General features: G+C 41.9%; 1 protein-coding gene across 10 annotated transcripts in view; it reads right to left on the reverse strand.

The window, feature by feature from the left end:
- HOOK3 (hook microtubule tethering protein 3) overlaps window positions 1–19,350 on the reverse strand; it is a 186,103-nt gene that overhangs the window by 143,321 nt on the left and 23,432 nt on the right. For 9 of the 10 annotated variants that reach the window (XM_030566232.1, XM_030566229.1, XM_030566231.1 and 6 more), the window contains one exon: window positions 10,267–10,339. In XM_030566232.1, the coding sequence (XP_030422092.1) occupies window positions 10,267–10,339 (73 nt within the window). Of the gene's footprint in view, window positions 1–10,266; window positions 10,340–15,707; window positions 15,895–19,350 lie in introns of all 10 variants that reach the window. The other variant, XM_030566238.1, reaches the window with a different exon arrangement.

Consider the following 19,350-nt stretch of genomic DNA (forward strand, 5'->3'; position numbering starts at 1 on the left):
TTATGCCCTTATGGGGGAGTGGGGATGAGGACCTGTAGGGGTGCAGGCATGGCCCAATGGACACTGCTGTTCAAGGATTCTGATCTCACATCCTTGAGGGCATTCACATATAGAGTGGGCTCCAAACTGACACATACTCGAAGAACAAGAAAGTTGATGTACTACGAAGTGGAGTAAATAGGAGAGAGAGAGAAAGCCTGGCTGTGGATTTAACACATACTGGAGCTCTAAGGGACATGTTTTGGTTACATCTCTAACTATACCAAACTTAAACTGTGCCCTTCCTTTATACATTTGTGGTAGCAGTTGATCTCAACCCTGGAAGCCCTTCAGCCCTGCCAAAAAAACACCTAACATCACTCCCAACTTGATTTTACTAACTGTGAGGGGCCTGCCTCTCACTCAAAGATAGAAGCTCCCTTAGTACCTCAGAAAGTTAGACTGGCCAAAACTGGAACCGAAGATTTTGCATTTGACCCCTAAAAGGAGTTAATCCTGTCTCAATCCTTTCTATTTGTCCGTGATGAAGATAGAAAACTATTCATGAGGAACTGAATGTAGGCAGTTAAGATTCACCAACCTATGCAACAGTCAATAGCCAGTCACAGATGTCATGGCTTTGTAGACACTATGGGGAGGGGAAGAGGAAGAACTCTTCACATCCTTTAGAGTGATGGAAGAAGATTATAAACACACTCAATATGTAACCCAGTAAAGATCACTCTAAGCAGTGCCATAAGCTGTCTACATTCCAACAAGACCTAAGAAGATGATGCAGAGAAAATTTTGGAACCACTGCACTGATATTAAAGGGCACACTAAGATGACCTACTTGGCCAACAACAAGGTTAGCAACATAGAGAGCTCTGAAAGCCATTCAGCTCAATCACTCTCCGTTGGCTAAACAATGAAACAGACCCTCCAACCCAGAAAGTACAAATGTGAGCTAAAACAACTGGGATAGGCTTATGGGTGTCATGACCATCATGAAATCTCAAATCAGAATAGAAAAGATGCTGTCTACTTGGATGTTTGAAATCATGATCAGCCTAAGATGAGAAGCTGGAGATACTGCAGAGCAAACAGCATACTGCTGCTATTCCAAGCTCTCTAATGATGTGAGACTGAACAAAGAATTGTCATTAATTCCGCAGTCCTAAACCACCTCCCACACCTTCTCTGGTGTCAAAAGTTCCAACAGTCTCCTATACAACTGCCAAAGAATCCAGCCCCACCACCTCTGGAAAAAAATGTTCACAGAAGTTATGCATTATCATTACAAAAATCTGCAGCAAATTTGAAATTTACAGGAAAGGTAAATTACTTGATTTTAATATTAAATCAAACACTATAAGCAATGCTGTACTGATTGTATTATTCATTTTCAGATCTGATTCATTAAAAACCTCCAATTTTGAATTTACCTGAGGCTGCCGCAGAACTTCCAGCCTGCTGCACCAAAGAGCCATAGAAACCAAGGGCCATGCAGCAGAATTAAGTCCAGTTTACTGCAGAGTACATAGGGACCTTGAATATTTCCCAAAAGTGACAAAGAAATAAAATGAAAAATACTACCTTTTTCCCCATGCAATCCCTGTGTGAATCAAGATCCCCTAATCAAAAAGAAAGTGATCACCTTCCTTCCATGTAACTCCCAGCCCAGACTTCACCCCTTTTGGAGTAGGAGATCGCAGCTCATCTGCTACCAAGACTAGGGTGGTTAGAGAGCGCCTAAGGGAGAGGCGACTGAAAAGACACCCAACATCTGATCTCCATGACCCAATCTTTCTATCTCCACAATAATCAATAACTTGACACATCCTTTTCAAGTGCTTGCTGCATCACTACTGTATAAAACACAACCAGCCAATCATAAGACCCACCATAATGCAAGTAACTCCAACTTAGACTGGTCTAACATCTAACACTAATCTTGAGTCCAGCAGGGAAGGGACATTTTAGCTACAACACATATGCTGGAAAATAGCTGCTGACAGGGGGCAATCAGCATAGGAAATATTTTCTATCTGAAATTCGACTTAGTAGCAATACTAGCATCACCTTGCAGTCACAGGACAAATTTTTAAGGAGAAATTCAAATACAGCAAAAGGAACTGAAAAACATTTATATCACAATAGGGAAGCAAAGAAAGTGCTAAGAGCAACTGATTAATTTGTAAAAGTTAAATACCAGGACTGAGGGGAGAATATAATTATACTGTTTAAGAGCTCTAGAAAACAAAGAGGCATTCAGTCAAGCAGTGACACAAGTAATTCCAAATACAAACTACATGTAGCATACTGTTCTCCGCTGGATGGATTAGAAGTGCTCAAGTGTTTGCACTAGAGTTCCTGACCTAAAGGGAGGATACATGTCCTATTATTACATCTTTGATTCCCGCCCATCAGCTCAGCAGCGACAATGAGGCTGAATGAAGTCTTTCTACCACTTTGTCTTGTACCAGCTTCACGTCTCTGTTTATCTTTAAAACTTTTTGTTCTGTGTCATTCTTTACCGTGTCTATCAAATGCACCCTTGTTCTTCCTCGATTTCTAATTTCTTATACTCTGATATGAATTGCCGTGTAAGGCAGCCTCCCTAGGTACATCACTGGCATATGTCCAAAACACTGCAGTCTTTCTTTAATCTTTTGTAACAGCATTACTTCTTGCCCTGTTTTCTTATCACTACATTTATTACTTTCCACAGTCTTGAAATTCTCAGTATTTCCATCAGACAATTCATTTCTGCAGTCAGTATCTTTCATTTATCAACCTTCCTCATACCCCAGCATTCTGACCTATATAGAAGTATTGGCACAACAACCTTCTCATATATGCTAATTTTCATTTTTACCTAAATCTCTTTAGCCTTAAAGGTCTTGCAAAATTTTCTGAATATCATAGTGGCCAGCCTGATACCTCTTTTTATGTCATCTTCACAATTCCCATTCCTTGATACTAGTCCTCTAAGATGCACAGATTTTTCCATTTCTTCTAATTCTTTGTCTCTGACTTTGATCTTTACCTCTTCCATTTGACTTTCAATTGCCATTCAGTCTGAATTTTCTGCTTTCTGGATCAACCTTCTCAGTTATTCTTTGTAAATCCTCCTCAGTCATTGCTATGAGGTCAATATCATCTTTGAATCTAAGCCTATTGACTGTCCTCGCACGACGTGAGTTCTCTCGTTTCATCTCTCCATGCTACAGCCATTACTGCTTCCAGAACCAAAATGAACAACTTTGGCAATAGCATGTATCGTCGTCTCACTCCTAGAGCCATCCTGCACCTTTCCGTCAGCTTCCTGTGTACTCAAACTGCATTCATAGACTTGCTGTAGATGTTTTCTATTTGCTTGATTAATTTCTTAGGGATGCCACACATCCTTAAGACTTGCCATAACTGTTTCTGCCCAATGCTACCAAAAGCCTGTTTGAGGTCCATAAAATTGCTGCAATGGGTTTCGGTTGCATTCTATCTATTTCTTCAATTTCTTTCTTATCATAAACAGCCCTACTACTTCTGACAACCACTGAAAACAGCTCAAGCGATAATCTATTTTTGGAAGATCTTGTATTCTATTAAAAGATCAGATCACGATCATATGGGCCCACTGCAAACATCAGTGGCACTCATATGATTGCACTGAAACTCTGGCTTTGCTCATTTTCCGAGTTTAGCTCACCATCTGCCTGTTTGGAGAAGGTAGGTGCCTTCCCAGCATCTCAGTGGTGGGGGATATGATTTACTTCACTTAATAATCAAGGCTCAGAGTAAGAGAGACCTTCCCAGGAAATGCTCGACTGAGATATAATGACATTAACTTGGTGTACGATAGAATGTCATAAGAAGAGAATGGAATAGATTTTATTAACACTGTTGAGCTGTTTGTGAATGATTTGGGGATACACATATTGGTGATTTATTTCTCTGAATATCACTGTAATCAGCAATGAAAGTCACTAGATTTCTAACTGGTCACGCTGAAACTTATTTCCTTGCTAAGGAAACTTAAAAGCCGTTAAATCTAGTGACAAAGTGGCTAAGTTGGCAACACTTTGGAAACACTTCTGGAATCAGATGCATGGCATGTGTGGAATACACAATAGGGACCATCACTCAAAGAAGCAGCACTGGTTCTGAAGCTGGGGCTTAGTGGACACTAAGCTAATTGTGTTAATCACTGATCATCTTCTTGCCATGAAGATAAGTGTCTGTGCAGGCTCTTTCAGACCAATTGACAGCCTTTCATATGGATGATCATGAGATTCTGCAGTCTTACCTGCCAATCCTAGCAGGAGGTTCTGTTCCTATCTGTCTGAGACAGGGACAGGCAAACTTTCTGGCCTGAGGGCCACATCAGGTTTCCAAAATTGTATGAAGGGCCAGTCAGGGGAGGCTGTGCCCCCAGATGCCCATGTTTCTTGCCCCCTGATGCCCCCCTGGGACAACAGCCCCATCCAACCCCCCAATCCCCGTCCCCTGACGGACCCCCCGGGACCCCTGACCCATCCACCCACCCCAACGTCCCCTGACCGCCCCCGGAACCCCTGCCCCTGACTGCCTCCCAGCCACTCAATCCAATCCCCCTCCTTCCTGACTGTCCCTCTGGGACCCCTGCCCCTGAATACCCCACCCTCTATCCACACCCTCACCCCTTGACCACCCCCCCAAATTCCCCTGCCCTCTATCCAACCCCTTCTGCTCCCTGCCCCCTTACCACTGGTGGTGCAGCCAGAGCACCAGTACAGGCAGCCGCAGTGCCCAGCTGGAGCCAGCCACGCCACCGCGCAGCACAGAGCATCGTGTCAGGCTGAAGCTCTGCAGCCTCGCTGCCCAGAGCATTGCGCCGGCGGCACAGTGAGCTGAGGCAGCAGGGGAGGGGGAACAGCAGGGGATGGGGCCAGGGGCTAGCCTCCTGGGACAGAAGCCCAGAGGCCAAGCAGGAGGGTCCCACAGGCCTGATGTGGCCCGCTGGCAGTAGTTTTCCCACCTCTGGTCTGAGAGAACCGAAAGGGTAATGTGTAAGCAATCGCTCCTCCCCCCAGAGGACTCTCTTATGTGGGATGATAGTAGACCATGGAAAGGACTATAATGAATGGTGATAGTACCCAGTTCTATGCTTGTTACAGCCAACCCAGCTGGGGCAGTGGAACAAAGAACTCAATGTCTATGTGATCTTAGGGCATGGAAGACAGCTCCAATTTATTTCATGTAAGACAGAGTGCTGGTGGGATGGGACACACCTAACTGAGGTCCAGCAGTCATCATTTTTTAAAACCAAACTTTATTAGTGCTGCTGTACAAACAGAGAATTAAATAATAAAAGTACCACAAAGTGGTATAAAACTACACTATAACAAGAATCAAAAAATAGTTTTCAAGAGTCCAGGCTAGTTGAATTATAGTACTAAACAGTCTATATTGTAATTTAGCCATTCATGTTTGAAAACATCCTCCCTTTGCACAAGACATCCAATGATCCGTTCTAGTGGTAGAAAATCTAACAGAAACTATCATCATAAGGTTGGACAATATTACCCAATATCTCAGCACACCGTCTGCTAGTACTAATGGAAATAAACTACATTTTTTAACAAAAGCTGCAGTGTGATTACCCAGGCAAATATCTAGGACAAAAAGCTTGGGATCAAACAGTAGATAACTGAGAACATATTGTTCAACCTTTCCCCAAAATGTATGAATTTCTGAACACTGCCATAGTGAGTGAGAAAAAGAGGACATTATCCAGTTTTCTGTTCCCATTCCCCACACATTCAATAATATTCTGCACAGTCATAAAATGTGATGAAATACAACATCTATGGATATTTGCATCTGTCTCAAGTCATTATGCACAGTAATGTTATCAACCGCTTTCCAAAGTACATGACCAGTTCTCCTCAGTTAATGGTATGCCTATATCTTTTGAACACTGAAATATTGAAGTTTGTGGTTTAGAGAAGTTCATAACTGCAAGGCCTTGGTACAAGAAAAATATTTTTTTGTGCTGCTTCCCAGTTACAATGATTGGCATTCTGCTTCCAAAATGTGTTTTTAATAGAAAATCTCTGTTCTGCATGCAATCCAAAATATAATTATGCAAAGTGGATTTCCTTTGCACTAAGCAAGGCAAGAGATAATTATCTTTTCATTTTTACAAAAAACATTATTTTTTAAACTAAAATTGATAAACTAGGTGTTCATTACCAATAGAAAAGATGGATTATCAATGACTGTGGTTATCCAAAATTTTGTACATGAAATTTGGCATCTCTCCTTAATTCTATTACATAGAAGTATACTGATACACACAGTGGTATTTAATATAATATGTACAGAAATTTGGTCCATTTTAAGATACAGCGCATTAGCTAGCTGAATGCATTCTGGTACTACTCTGCCTGTACCCAGTGCTATAATGTAACCCTGACGGTTTATTCCTACCCTTTTTCTCTGTTTCTGAAGCTAAAAAGTATGCTCTGCAACCGGGAATGTTAACTTAACCTGCCTGTGCAATTACTGTTCCTTCAGAATTTGAGAAGAATCCTTAGTATTCAATCATACAGATAAATTTGTCACTGGTATAGTAAGAGGACACTACATTTTTAATAGAACAACTCTGTCCTTCATAGTTATTGTAAATTTGCCCAGTGATTCAAATCACTTTAAAACTGATTGAGTGGGAAGGCTAATAATTCAATATCTGGATTTCAGACCAATCCAAAGAGATTATGATGAACAAATACTTAATCCGAGTGCGTGCTAACATAGCACTGAGCCATGCATTCTTGCACAGCTCCAATGTATATTCAAAACTCTGATTTAAGGTTCAATTTATAACCATGTAATTTACTTAATTCCTTAATGACAATGGCACCAGGATTAGGAGGATGTTCGTGTGGGGGGTGCATCAGGAAAACAAGATCAGCTGCATAGTATTCTACCTCGTCATCTATTCTCCATACTTGGACCCCTTCACTGATTTGTACTTCTAGTGCAAGTGTTTGATTACTACACCATGCAACACTGGAGACAGGGAACAGAGCTCTTTCTCGTGTCTGACAGTCAGAATATTCTTCTATTCACTATAACAGAGCCTTGTGGGATAGTACACAAAATGCCAATCCAATAATCAATGTTTTCACTCTGATCATTAAAAAACATCAGGGAAACACGATTAAGGATGTTCACAGATACATGTTACTGATATCTTAAATCTGGAGGTAAGCGATCAAAGTTTCAACACTCACCACGTTTCAAATGAGCAACTTATAGAGAGCTGAAGACAAACTACTGCAGGGACTGGCAACCTACGGCACGCGTGCCACTTTTGGCACGAGACTATTTTGCCTGGCATGCAGCTGCCAGCCGGGGTCCCAGCCACTGGCCCCGCTCAGCGCACGCTGCCGGCTGAGTGAAGCGGGGTCAGCGGCCGGGACCCCCGACTGGCGGCAGGCACGCCCCCTGGCTCCCCCCTCACCACGATCGGGTTCTGCGGCTCCCAGGAGTGAGAGCCGCCAGGGCACGGGCCCTGAGCCTGCTGCGGGAGAGGCGGCAGCGGCAGCTCATACTCCCGGGAGCTGGAGAGCCCGAGCACCGCAAGGGGGAAGCCGGCGGGCGGATGCATGAGCCCCCCCCTTGCCTGGATGCATCCACTGCAGGAGCGCCCTCTGGATGAGGCGTGGGAGTCCTCAGGGGTCTGTCTGGGGGCAGGGGTGTTCATAAGGCTTGGGGCAGTCAGGGGACAAGTAGGGGGTAGGTTCCTAGGGGGGGCAGTTAGAGTGGGAGGGTCTCAGGAGGGGGCAGTCAGGGGACAAGGAGCAAGGAGGCTTAGGTAGGGGGTGGAGTTCTGGGGGGCAGTTAGGGGCAGGGGTTCCAGGAGGGGGCAGTCAGGGGACAAGGAGCAAGGGGGGGTTGGGGGTTCTCACCGCAGCAATCGGGGTGGGAAGTGGGAGGGAATGGATGGGGGCTAGGACAGGGCTCTCCCCTCTATTTTGATTGTTGAAATATGGTAACCATAGGCGGGGGGGGGGGGTGCCAGGGGGCGAATGGGGGCTGGTGCCTGCATACATCCACTGCAGCTGACAGGCCGCAGCCTGGGCAAGAGGAGCGGGGGGGCACAGCTGCTCCCCCGCTAGCGGTGCCACCACCGCCTTTGCACGGCTGCTGTCCCTCTGCACTGCACCGGCTCCTCCATGGCTGGGGTTCGCTGCTGCCGCAAGAGAGACACTCTGGCTCTCTGGTGCCTCCGGAAGGAGGCTCCTCCCTGCCGAGCTGCTGCAGTGGCCCAAGCCCAGCAAAGCCAGTGAGTGGACTCGGGGCTACCTGGGTGGGGTTGGGAGGACTCGCAGGGGGGCTGTGCACCCTCCAGGGGAGTTCAGGGGGCAGGGAGGGGGAAACCTGGTCTGGGGAGCAGCCCCTGGCCCCGGCTGGCCCCGGGGTCTTTAAAGGCTCGTTGGGGATTTGCCCCTCAATGAACCGATGTGCAAGGTGGAAGTTGCGCTTAGGTGACAAAATATCCTAGCACTGGCCCTGCCCCAGGGGGTGTGTGCACCCCATTTTAAGAACCACTGCACTAAAAACTGATAAGATCTGCATTTTAATTTAATTTTAAATGAAGTTTCTTAAACATTTGAAAAAATTTGTTTACTTTACATACAAGAATAGTTTAGACTTATAGAGAGACCTTCTAAAAACGTTAAAATGTATTACTGGCACGTGAAACCTTAAATTAGAGTGAATAAATGAAGACTCGGCACACCACTACTGAAAGACTGCCGATTCCTGAACTACTGTAAATGTGCTACTTGTCAGATATTCATATGCCTTATATCAAGGACCCCTGAAAATGGCCAGGCTACAAAGGAAGAGTTAAATATTTTGTCTGTGCCCTTTACAGTTTTTTACGAAGGTCTCAAAGGGTGCATTGTTGTCGGGTTTTTTTTTTCGTTTTGTTTCCTTCCTTTAGTACACCACTTGCATGAAAAGTATTAGCTCTCAGCAGTCTTATTTGTAAAGCGGAGGACTAAAAAACTACTAAGATACTGACATCAACGGACAAACATCAGCTGCTGCTTTTCCCTCTCTTCATTTAGGAGGAGAAGAGTTTCATACGAATACTTTAAACTTTTTTTGAGGGAGACAAGGGAGGAATAAGGGGAGTGTTCATGTCAAATTCAAACTCCTGACAAACTAGTAGGAGAAAGTTCCCTTCCCTCAATTTCAACTGAGAGCTGAAAAAGCTGCAGCTGAACTTTCAACCTATTATGATGTTATGGACGGTGGTTCTCCAGTCAATCAAGAAAAACAGCAGTCAAGGCTTGCTATTTCTAGGAGGAAAAACAAGCAAACAACCTTTTTATGGAAAAAAGTGAAGAGCAATAAAGAGGCACAAAGAACTTTTTTGTAGCAGCTTACTTTTCACCTGTGGGTCTACCCTGAAAAGGGATTACAAAGATGGCATGGTAGGGTTGCGCATCTGATTACATCTCAATGATCTTCAGATCAAATTTGTTCAATTTACAACTGAAGATTTTTTTCCTCAAACCCACATTGGGATCTCAACATCCAGCTGTGTTCTTTCTGGTTTGTGGCGGTCAAAAAGCACCCTCTGTTACACCTGTGCAATCTCTGTTGACTTGAGGATTTATAAAGCTATTATTACAAGGTAACTGAGTTGCACAAGTGGCTGTGGAACTAGAAATTAGTTAACAAATCTGATTATGCACAGTCCAAACCAGCAGAGTTTTCTCTTCTACAGCTGAGCTGACACAATAGTAAAGAGTAGCATCGTTTTATCTCCTTATGATAGGTACGACTTAATATATCTAAGAAACAGAGTAATGAGATGTCATTTTTCCAGTCATTTTTAAACTGCACTTAAGATTTTTAGGGTAATTTAGTTGGGCATTTCCATACTTAGCAATTAAAAGAAAAAGTGACCTTCATTCAAATTTCCTACCATTAAAATGTTCTTTAAACAAAAATTAAAAGTTCTTTTAAGGTTTATTTTTCTGATAAGTTTTCTCATAAATTACTGAAATGGATTTACATCATTAACTTGGTTTTTGACATTGAATTAAACTCTACAAGAGCCAACAACTTTAGAAAAGGCAAAATCCTTAATTACATTTATTATAGTTAGTTCGATATCTTCTACTGTAAGCTAATATTTTAATTTAGGAATAAGTTAATACTGAAAAAATATGTTATTAAGAACTAAAATACTGACTACAGAAAAGCAAAGCATGAAGAAAATACCTTTAGCCTCCAATTGTCTCCTACTTCTGTTTTGATTCTGTTTAACCAGTTTTCATCAAAGTATGCTGGATCTCTGAAAATAAAATAAATAAAATGAGCATCTCTCTTAAAACACCAATTTCTAGTACTAACAAGGTAGAGATTCCAGATGAATCCTATACTGATGTTAATTTAAATGCATTTAAACATATAGATATTAATATAGTCTATCTAAATATTTATCACACATCATACCTCCAATACTTACCCAGTACTTTTGAGGTGACTGTAATACTCTTAAAATGACCCCACCGCACCTAAGCCATGGGGACCGTTTTCTGGTTTATTGTAAAATGTGTGTGTCCTTTTGAGTGGTAGAGAGACAGTGAGTGACTTTCTGCTGCAGCAGCAGACCAGGTCAGCATCAGGATGCTGACCCATCCCTCTGCCAGTGATCAGAATTGGGCGTGGGGGGGGGGGTTATATAAGTCTATGCCGGTGCAGGAAAAGCCCTCTTTTACCTGGTCCAGACAGAGCAGCATCCACACTCATACTCACAGAAGTTTTATCAGGATCTGCTGTGAGCATTGCTCTACTCGCTCCTTTCTCAGGGGCAGAGGAGGACTTTTTCCCTCACCACAACTGGAGGGGCTTAGTTAGGGTGAACACGAAATGGAAGTTAGGCTATGATGTTGCAACTCTTTATGTAAACATGGGGAGTGGATGTCCAAGTGCAGGTACTCTGCAGGGACGGGATACAGTGATCAGATAAAAAGGACTGGGAATGGATTTAAGGGAGGTCTTTAAAGAGCAGAAACGGAGGGGAGGGGATGGTTCGGGGCTCCTATGACTGGCATGGCAGTGAGCCAACACCCTCCCTCTTTATAACCCCCCCAACAAGGGGGGGGTATAAACTGTGCACTCTCAAGGGGGAGGGATGGTGAAGCCCCAGAAGGGGGTTTGCTGAGGATGAGGATGTGTAAGGGGGAGGGCACCTCATGTATATATTAAAATAAACAGCATTGCACACTTTTATCTGTCAGGTACTCCCAGACATTTAAGAACAAAGTTGCAGCATAATTAAACCACATCCAACATTTCCTTTCCTTCTTTCAGCATAGCCAGACAAAGCATCTAGCCAATTTGTACCTTGTTCTACAAACGGAAAATTTTCTTTCCAATCCTCACAAGCAATCACTTGATGCCTGGAATCATGAAATTTGAATTCTCTTACAATAACCATATTTAGCTTGCATACTTGCATGTGTTATTATTGATACAATTAATAGACTTTTTAAATCCAGCCACACGTACTTCTTATGAATTCTTGCAGCAGTGAGTTCCCACATGCTAACTTTAAATATTCCTTTAAAAATATAATCCCTTCAATATCAAAGAAAAATAAATAAACCCATTCTCATACAGTGAAAAAAGTTGAAAAGGAGCACTTAGTTTATACTTATCTCTGAGCATCTGCTTAATTGTTTTCCCTTCTATCCTAAAAAAATCCCAGCATTTTAAAAGTATTTTCCTTGGAAGCCCCGTCAAACCTTTAACTTTTTTACAGTCACTCTTCTTTCAAGTTTTTTCCAACTTTGGCTCCTGAGGTGAGGCAACCAAGATAGAAAACAGTACTCGATGAGGCCATAATATACACCTTTGTTTTGTATCCCTCTGGCAGATGTCTTCCCTGAGCAACTACTAGGGCTTTCTCCCCAAGGTTCAGAAACTAGCTAAGAAGAGAGAACGTTTCTTATTGGTAACTGTTTATTCAAAATCACATTTTCCATTCTCCAACACAGAATTTTGACAGTGTTATGTTCCCAACTACAAAGAGGCCAGGAACTAAAATTAACGGTCAGTTCCAGTAAAAAAGTATCCAAGATCATGCCGTTGTTTTTTTTTAAATCAGCTTCTAGACACTAAAAAAAATTAAATTAAATTAAAAAAAAGCTTCTGTGCTCACGTTCTCTCTCTCTCTCTCTCACACACACACACACACACACACACACACACACACCACACACACACACACACACACACACACACAAAGTCCATCATTCAGAATGAAGCAGATAGCAAACGGCCAAATAGAATGATGAAGAGACAACGAGAATAACAATTAAAAAATTAGTGATTTAGTAGGTGACACTTCCGCATCTTAAACAGTATTAAAGCAATGCCCGCAGCATAGTATCATAGAGAACTTTGCTATAGGAGATTTTTTTATGACAGATAAAATCAAAATCTGACCACCAGTTGTCAGAAAACTGATGTTCTTTATGAATGAGTAACGCTATTAGGATCTACTTCTCTAGTGAGTCTCCAAAATGGGTAAACGTCCAGGCAGTTTCAAGAAGAAAAAGTATTTTTAGATTGCTGACTTAAAAAGTTGTGCTGCCATTGTGCACTGTTATTGCTTTGTTCTATCCAATGGTGTTGAGGTGAATCCTATATGGAAAAAGTATATCGGTTATTAAGTCTAAGCCACTTTGAGATCTTTTGGGAGGATCCGTTTATTTAGAATCGATCAAACCCACTAATGTGCCCTGTGATCCAAATGTAGCCTGAAACTCGGATACAGCTGGCCAACCATTAGATTAGTGCTTTGATGGCTAGACCATACAAATTTTTGTTGTCTTTTTCTTCTGGTACACTAGCTCCCAGCTATTACCTTTCTCTACAATGTCCTCAGAGTTAACAAATGGTCTGTGATAGATTACATGGCAAAGGAAGTAGAAGATCACAATGGTGAAAGTATCTCAACTCAGCAGATTCCAGGTGCTATTTTACACATTCCTCTACAGAGACTATAGATTCATAGACTTTAGGGTCAGAAGGGACCAACATGATCATCTAGTCTGACCTCCTGCACAAAGCAGGCCACAGAACCCTACCCATCCACTTCTATAACAAAACACCTAACCTATGTCCAAGTTATTGAAGTCTTCAAATTGTGGTTTGAAGACCTCAAGCTGCAGAGAATCCACCAGCAACTGACCCAGGCCCCACACTGCAGAGGAAGGCGAAAAACCTCCAGGGCCTCTGCCAATCTGCCCTGGAGGAAAATTCCTTCCCGACCCCAAATATGGCGATCAGCTAAACCCTGAGCATGTGGTCAAGACTCACCAGCCAGCACTCAGGAAAGAATTCTCTGCAGTAACTCAGATCCCATCCCATCCAACATCCCATCACCGACCACTGGGCATACTTATCTGCTGGTAATCAAACTATGATGAAGGTTAAGGCACATTTCTTTTTCTCTGACACAGCATCTACAAACACGTAGCAGGAAGAATGATTTTAAGTAGTAGGCAATCTTATGGCTCCAGATTGCTCCCATTCAGAGACATAGCTTAGATCCATGACTATGGACACAAGAGTACAAAAGCATGAAACAGCAAATGCAAAATATATGGTACAGCTTTAACTGGTTCTGCTGATAGAGCTCACTAAGTGTGTGAAATAGACTTTGTCCAATTAGCTGTTAAATGAACCCTTATCTCTCATGAACAGGTAAATCCAGGAAGAAAAGCTTGGTTTGACTATTGACAAAGATTGTTAATGACTACTGAAAGCATCATGCCAGCCTCTTTTAAAGTAAGTGGTGTTTAACACCTTGCACCTTTGTTTTACTCTGTTTCCCATTCAGTCCCTAATCTCCCCATTCTGGAGATTAGTGAGAAAATATCAGTTGGACGACTGTAGCACTATATGGACTCCGGTTACATGAGAGCTGGATAAACCTAAAAACCTACACTAGTATCTTTGGTTGATCTCGGCTACGAACAGAGGTCGGGTGGTCCAAGTTGATCTTCTTGTATCTTTCAGCAGACTTACTGACCATGCTGCACTGGTTCATATGAGTGACTTATCATATGAGTGAATGATCACCTGTGCTTCGCTTTCATGGAAGCCCTACAGTACTCTCCTATGTTCTGCCACAAGGTTTTCCTCCTACCACCCCAGTCATTTAATGGCTATGGCAAGCCACTTAATGGACATCTTCAATAATTTCAGGCTGCAGTGCCATCCTTATGCTGACACCTAGTTTTACATTTTACTTGGGACAGCTGGTTTGAACTTAAGCCAGACAAGAATGAGGCCATGCTCATGAGAAGGGGGAAATGATTTTGAGGAGCTTGCTGAATGACAGTCATGAAAATTATTAAAGAAGTATGCCAGCCACTAGTGAAAAGGTACAAAATCTGGGTGCCAACCTCAGTTCTGCTCAGCCTCTGATGGAGGACCATATTCTGATAGTCAAGAGTAGCTATCATCTATGCCTTCCTCAGATACCACAGCAATGAGTGTGGTGTGAGTACCAAACAGACAACTGCCTTCACTGTCTTCTTTGGAGGCGACAAAAACACAGGATGCCCACACCTGATATGTGCCCATCTCTGCATCTGCATTTTAGTCTTAAATGTATCCTATTTCATTTTAGGGGGAGAATCCATAAATGAGTCTTCTTCCACAGCTCCCATTTGTACTTGCCCAGGAATGACACTTCACTTCCAGTGAGGGTTGCAATCACTGTAGGCTCGTAAACTCTCCATTCAAAACGTACCCTAGAATCTCTGATGGTCATGGAATGCCAACCATGAGTTTGGCTAGAGCAGCCTCCAGTAAAAGCCTACCGTGGCAGGAATAGCCAGCACTGTCCCAATACAGAATATATTGACTTGGTTTTGCCTCCCTAGTTCTACTGTAATCTGCCCTGATGAACACTTAGTGAGTCCCTTCCATCAAAGCAGAGGCTGATAAACTGACATGGAAACAGATACTATTGTGTTCAGAACTTATGACGTCATGAGCTTCAGTAACAAGACGTGCCAGCCTTAACCACATATGGAGACGGGCCCAGATCACTAGAGTGATGCAGGAAACTAGCATGCCCACATCTTCACATTTCTATCCAACACTCTGTCTGATCCAATGAGCTGTATTCTTGTTGACTGTATTTTGGTAACTCATGGAAAACTGACACCCTAAGTGGAAATTTTCTTTGGCGACAGTCTGCTTTCTTGATGTTCTTTTACAAAATGGATTGATTTCTCTTGATGAAACTCTTGATGCCATCTAGAAATGGATATAATTCTCAAGAAATTCAGGCAGGGATAATACAGTTTATCTTTCTCAAAGGGACTGATATGATGCAATAGTCTAAGTCACCTAACTTAGACTTCAGCTTCCCTTCTAATAAGGTGCACTTGCTGAGAGATTTTCACATCAAACTCTCACAACCCTTCAAGTCTTCTAGGGGATTACTGAAATTGACTAGAGTAAGCATCAGACAGCACATCTGTGATACTGGCTCTATAACACCTATTTGCAGTAAGTGATCTATTGGCTTCGGAAACGAATTTGCTCTTCATTGATTTCAAGGATGTTGCTGGAGTGCTCAAATCTTTATTTTAAACTATACCCAACAACTCTTCTCAATAACTTCTAGCACCCACCTGTCTCCTGTCATGCATTTCTACTCCTGCGACAGTTTTTCCCCAATTAGTTGGTTGTCTTGGGACAGGAGTGGGAGTCATGCTGCTGATCTAGAAGGAATGGTGGACTGGAGAAGTCAGCCCTGGACTCCCCCTCCTTTGCTTGAACAGTCCCGCCTGCCTCTGGACTAAGTTCTTTCTGTGGTACCTGTTTGAATTGAAGGAGTAAAAGTAAAACTTTACTGGCTGTTTCAAATTGTGTGTATATATATTTAAATAGGTGATGGGAGCCAATGTTTTTCCTCTGTATTTTCTAAAATGGTTTTGCCTGATGGTTCCCAATCACTTTACCAACTGAGTACTTACAGGTACTCATAATGTGTTAGACTTATGGGAAAGATTTCTGAGACATAGGTGATCACTGGCTACTGTGTTCACAGCCATAGATTTCTGAGAACCTAAAAGAATCCATCGAGGCGTCCATATTACAAAAGAAGAAGCAATTGTAATTTTCTTTTAATATGATTTAATACCTGACGACTACTCTAAAAAAATTCAAAATCAACTGTAATTATGACTCTTTTGCTCCAAAGCGTTTCTCAGCAGTAAAACATTCAAAATTCCTGTGAACCCTACCTATGTATATCTGTAACTAGAAATTTGCCATCTAGCATGCCTGTGAAATGAAGTTCAATTAACAGGAGCTTTGAAAGCCACAAAGTCTATTTAGATGGGCCCAAATTATTGTACCGGGTTTATCACCTGAACTTACAAATTGCTTAGTTGACCTTTAGTACAAACCACTGGTTGCATGGGGAAAGTGAATTGAAGCTAGCATTCATTGAAGCGGGGGGCGGCAGGGGAGTGATAACAAAAGAGATCACTAAAGTATCATTCCATTTCAAATGCTGCTAAGGAAATGCAAATTTTAAACTTTACACATTTCACCTATTATGACCACACACCATAAATAAATATCCCCTGTGCAGCTCAAAACAGTAAGTCAGGGTTGATTTTCTTGGGACACTGCCCCTGGAAGTGTGCAAGATACAAGCAACGAAAGGTTAAAAATATGATCAATAAGACTATTGAGCTTTCCCTTCCCATGTCACCCAAGAGTTTCATTTTTGGTATATACAAGACAAGGGGTGAGGGATAGCTCAGTGGTTTGAGCTTTGGCCTGCTAAACCCAGGGTTGTGAGTTCCATCCCTGAGGGGGCCATTTAGGGATCAGGGCAAAAATCTGTCTGGGGATTAGTCTTGCTTTGAGCAGGGGGTTGTAGTAGATGACCTCCTGAGGTCTCTTCCAAACCCTGAATTCTATGGTTCAATGACATAATTCCTAGAGACCCCTGTTTTGAACTGTACATACCAATCAGCCACATGTGCTGGCCAATAGGTGGATACAGAAAATAATCCTATCAACTGCTGATTAGTGATGAAGTTATGGGACATACACACTATGAAGCATATGCATCACTTCATAATTAATGACTACTCAAACTATACAAATATACCAACAATGATCTCTCATGTGCATTACTTTATGATTAACAAATATCCAAACTATATAATGTAACAATATGGTCTCATTTTCACGCATGTTTTGAAACATGATTCAAGAAGAGTTAAGCTAGAATCTCAATGTCTTACAAAATTTACTAAAAAAATCTCTTATCCCAAGTGCTCACCTTCCCTCAGTATATTCTGTCATGTTCCGTCCTGCTTCAGATGGTGAGAGTCCCTTTTTAGAATAATGTTGTTACAATACCTGTTTCATGTTGGGGGTTTTTCCATTTTTAGGCCTAAAACACTGACTTGTTAATCTGTCACGATACATAGAAAAGCAATGATGGTGCTATGTCAAAACTGGGCATACTATACACATTTTTCTTTTTATATCTGTCTTTAATGTCCTCTAAGCAACAACATTTGAATATTCGAGAGTTTTTATCCAATTAGGAGCAGCTAGGGCTGTTGACAAATTGTTTGAACGTACCAGGATTCCTTTCTGTACAAGCTATACAGGATAGCGTAGTTTTCATAACTGATGCCTCTGTGTAGGAGGACTTTACACTTATATGTGGGATATGTGCCGAAATGTTGCCCTGTGAGGGTTTATTTGTTACTTCAGTAAAACAGGCATTTCTGGAAAATCTCCATGAAATCTGCTTTTTTGCATTACTTTTCTGTTGGGCTTATTTGCATTTCCTAAATTATATTATACAATTTCCTCTAGAGCAGAATGAAACTATACAGCATAGGACCGTCTTAAAAGTTCCAGGGAGGAGGAAAATATTTTTCTGCTTTTAAATCAGGATTATCCTCTTCAGTTCCTAGTTCATCTTCCCACATATAAAGTCCTCTTACAAAACACTTTAAGCATTGCCTCAAAATATTAGGCAAATTCTGAGTTTCTTTCTACTTTCTCCTGTGTACTGCAGGCAGACTGCTACTCCTTCCCTCTGTGGAACAAGGGGCTGCTGATGACAAACTAATACCTATTTTTATTCTTTTTGGATTTCCTAATCTTCCTTTTGGAGGATTTGTGCAGAAAACTACTTTTAGATTTATTTGTTTTTGTCAAGCAATTATTTTGGTTATGTTCTGTACCTCCTCCATATTAAGGATTAAAATTGATCCCTTGACTCTTTATAAGAATGTAGGAATTGTCATACTGAATCATGCCTATTGTCCATATTTACTAGGTCCCAAGGCACAGGGGTGTGGTTAGGCCACACTCAGTGGCCACCTCCCCCATTTTTGGGAGAACAGGGTTGACCTGCTGGCCCAGAGACTAAGTTGCCAACCAGTTTGCCCCATTGCACACCAGGGTTGATCTTTGGACCAGATTTTTTCACTCCAAATGTACCCCAGGGGGCATCAGGGTCCCTGGCAGGAAAAGCCAGAGAGGAAGGCCCTCTTTGGCTGCTGTGAAGTGGGGGACAAACAGTTGCCATACCAGATGCTTATTGCTAGTCTCAAAACAGAAGCAGAAATCTCTCTATAAAGGATAGGTAAGAATGATACACATGAAAATAAGCACTGAAAATAAACCTCATTTATCAAACTACAATGATGCATTCTGAATCAGTGTATACGGTATCTTAATCCATAATTGGCTCCGTCAAAGGCCTATTACAAAAAGTCATGACAATCCCAAGTACAGAGAGGTTTTTTTCCCCCACTTAATCTTTTAGGAATTGAATGTCTTTGAATAGTGCTAGATTGGCAGTATTAGAAATAGACTCTCTGTTTAACAAAATCTTGTATTACATGAGCATCAAGTTTCCTTACACTGCCTTGCTGGTTTGACTCAACCATGACCTGAAGGGATTAACTCCAGCAGATGAAATAATAATAAATTACCCATGTCTGTTCAATATCTGAACTCCCCACTGACACTACTAAAAAGGATGGCAATATGGTGAGTTATTAAATCTTTTTGACAGTTACAGCAGCCTCAAGATTTATCACTACAACACACTGTAATTTATGACATAGTATGTATTTAGCACTTTTCATAAATTGTCCCCAACTAATAAGCTATTTTGCATTATTACTCAAATGGAAACCAAACTTTTTAACAGAAGTGTAAAAGTATTGTTCTGAAGTTTAACCATTTTATTTCTCAAAAAAGTTGAAACTTCGTACACAAACTCTT

This window comes from Gopherus evgoodei, chromosome 6 (genome assembly GCF_007399415.2).
Source record: "Gopherus evgoodei ecotype Sinaloan lineage chromosome 6, rGopEvg1_v1.p, whole genome shotgun sequence".
Taxonomy (NCBI): Eukaryota; Metazoa; Chordata; order Testudines; family Testudinidae; genus Gopherus; species Gopherus evgoodei.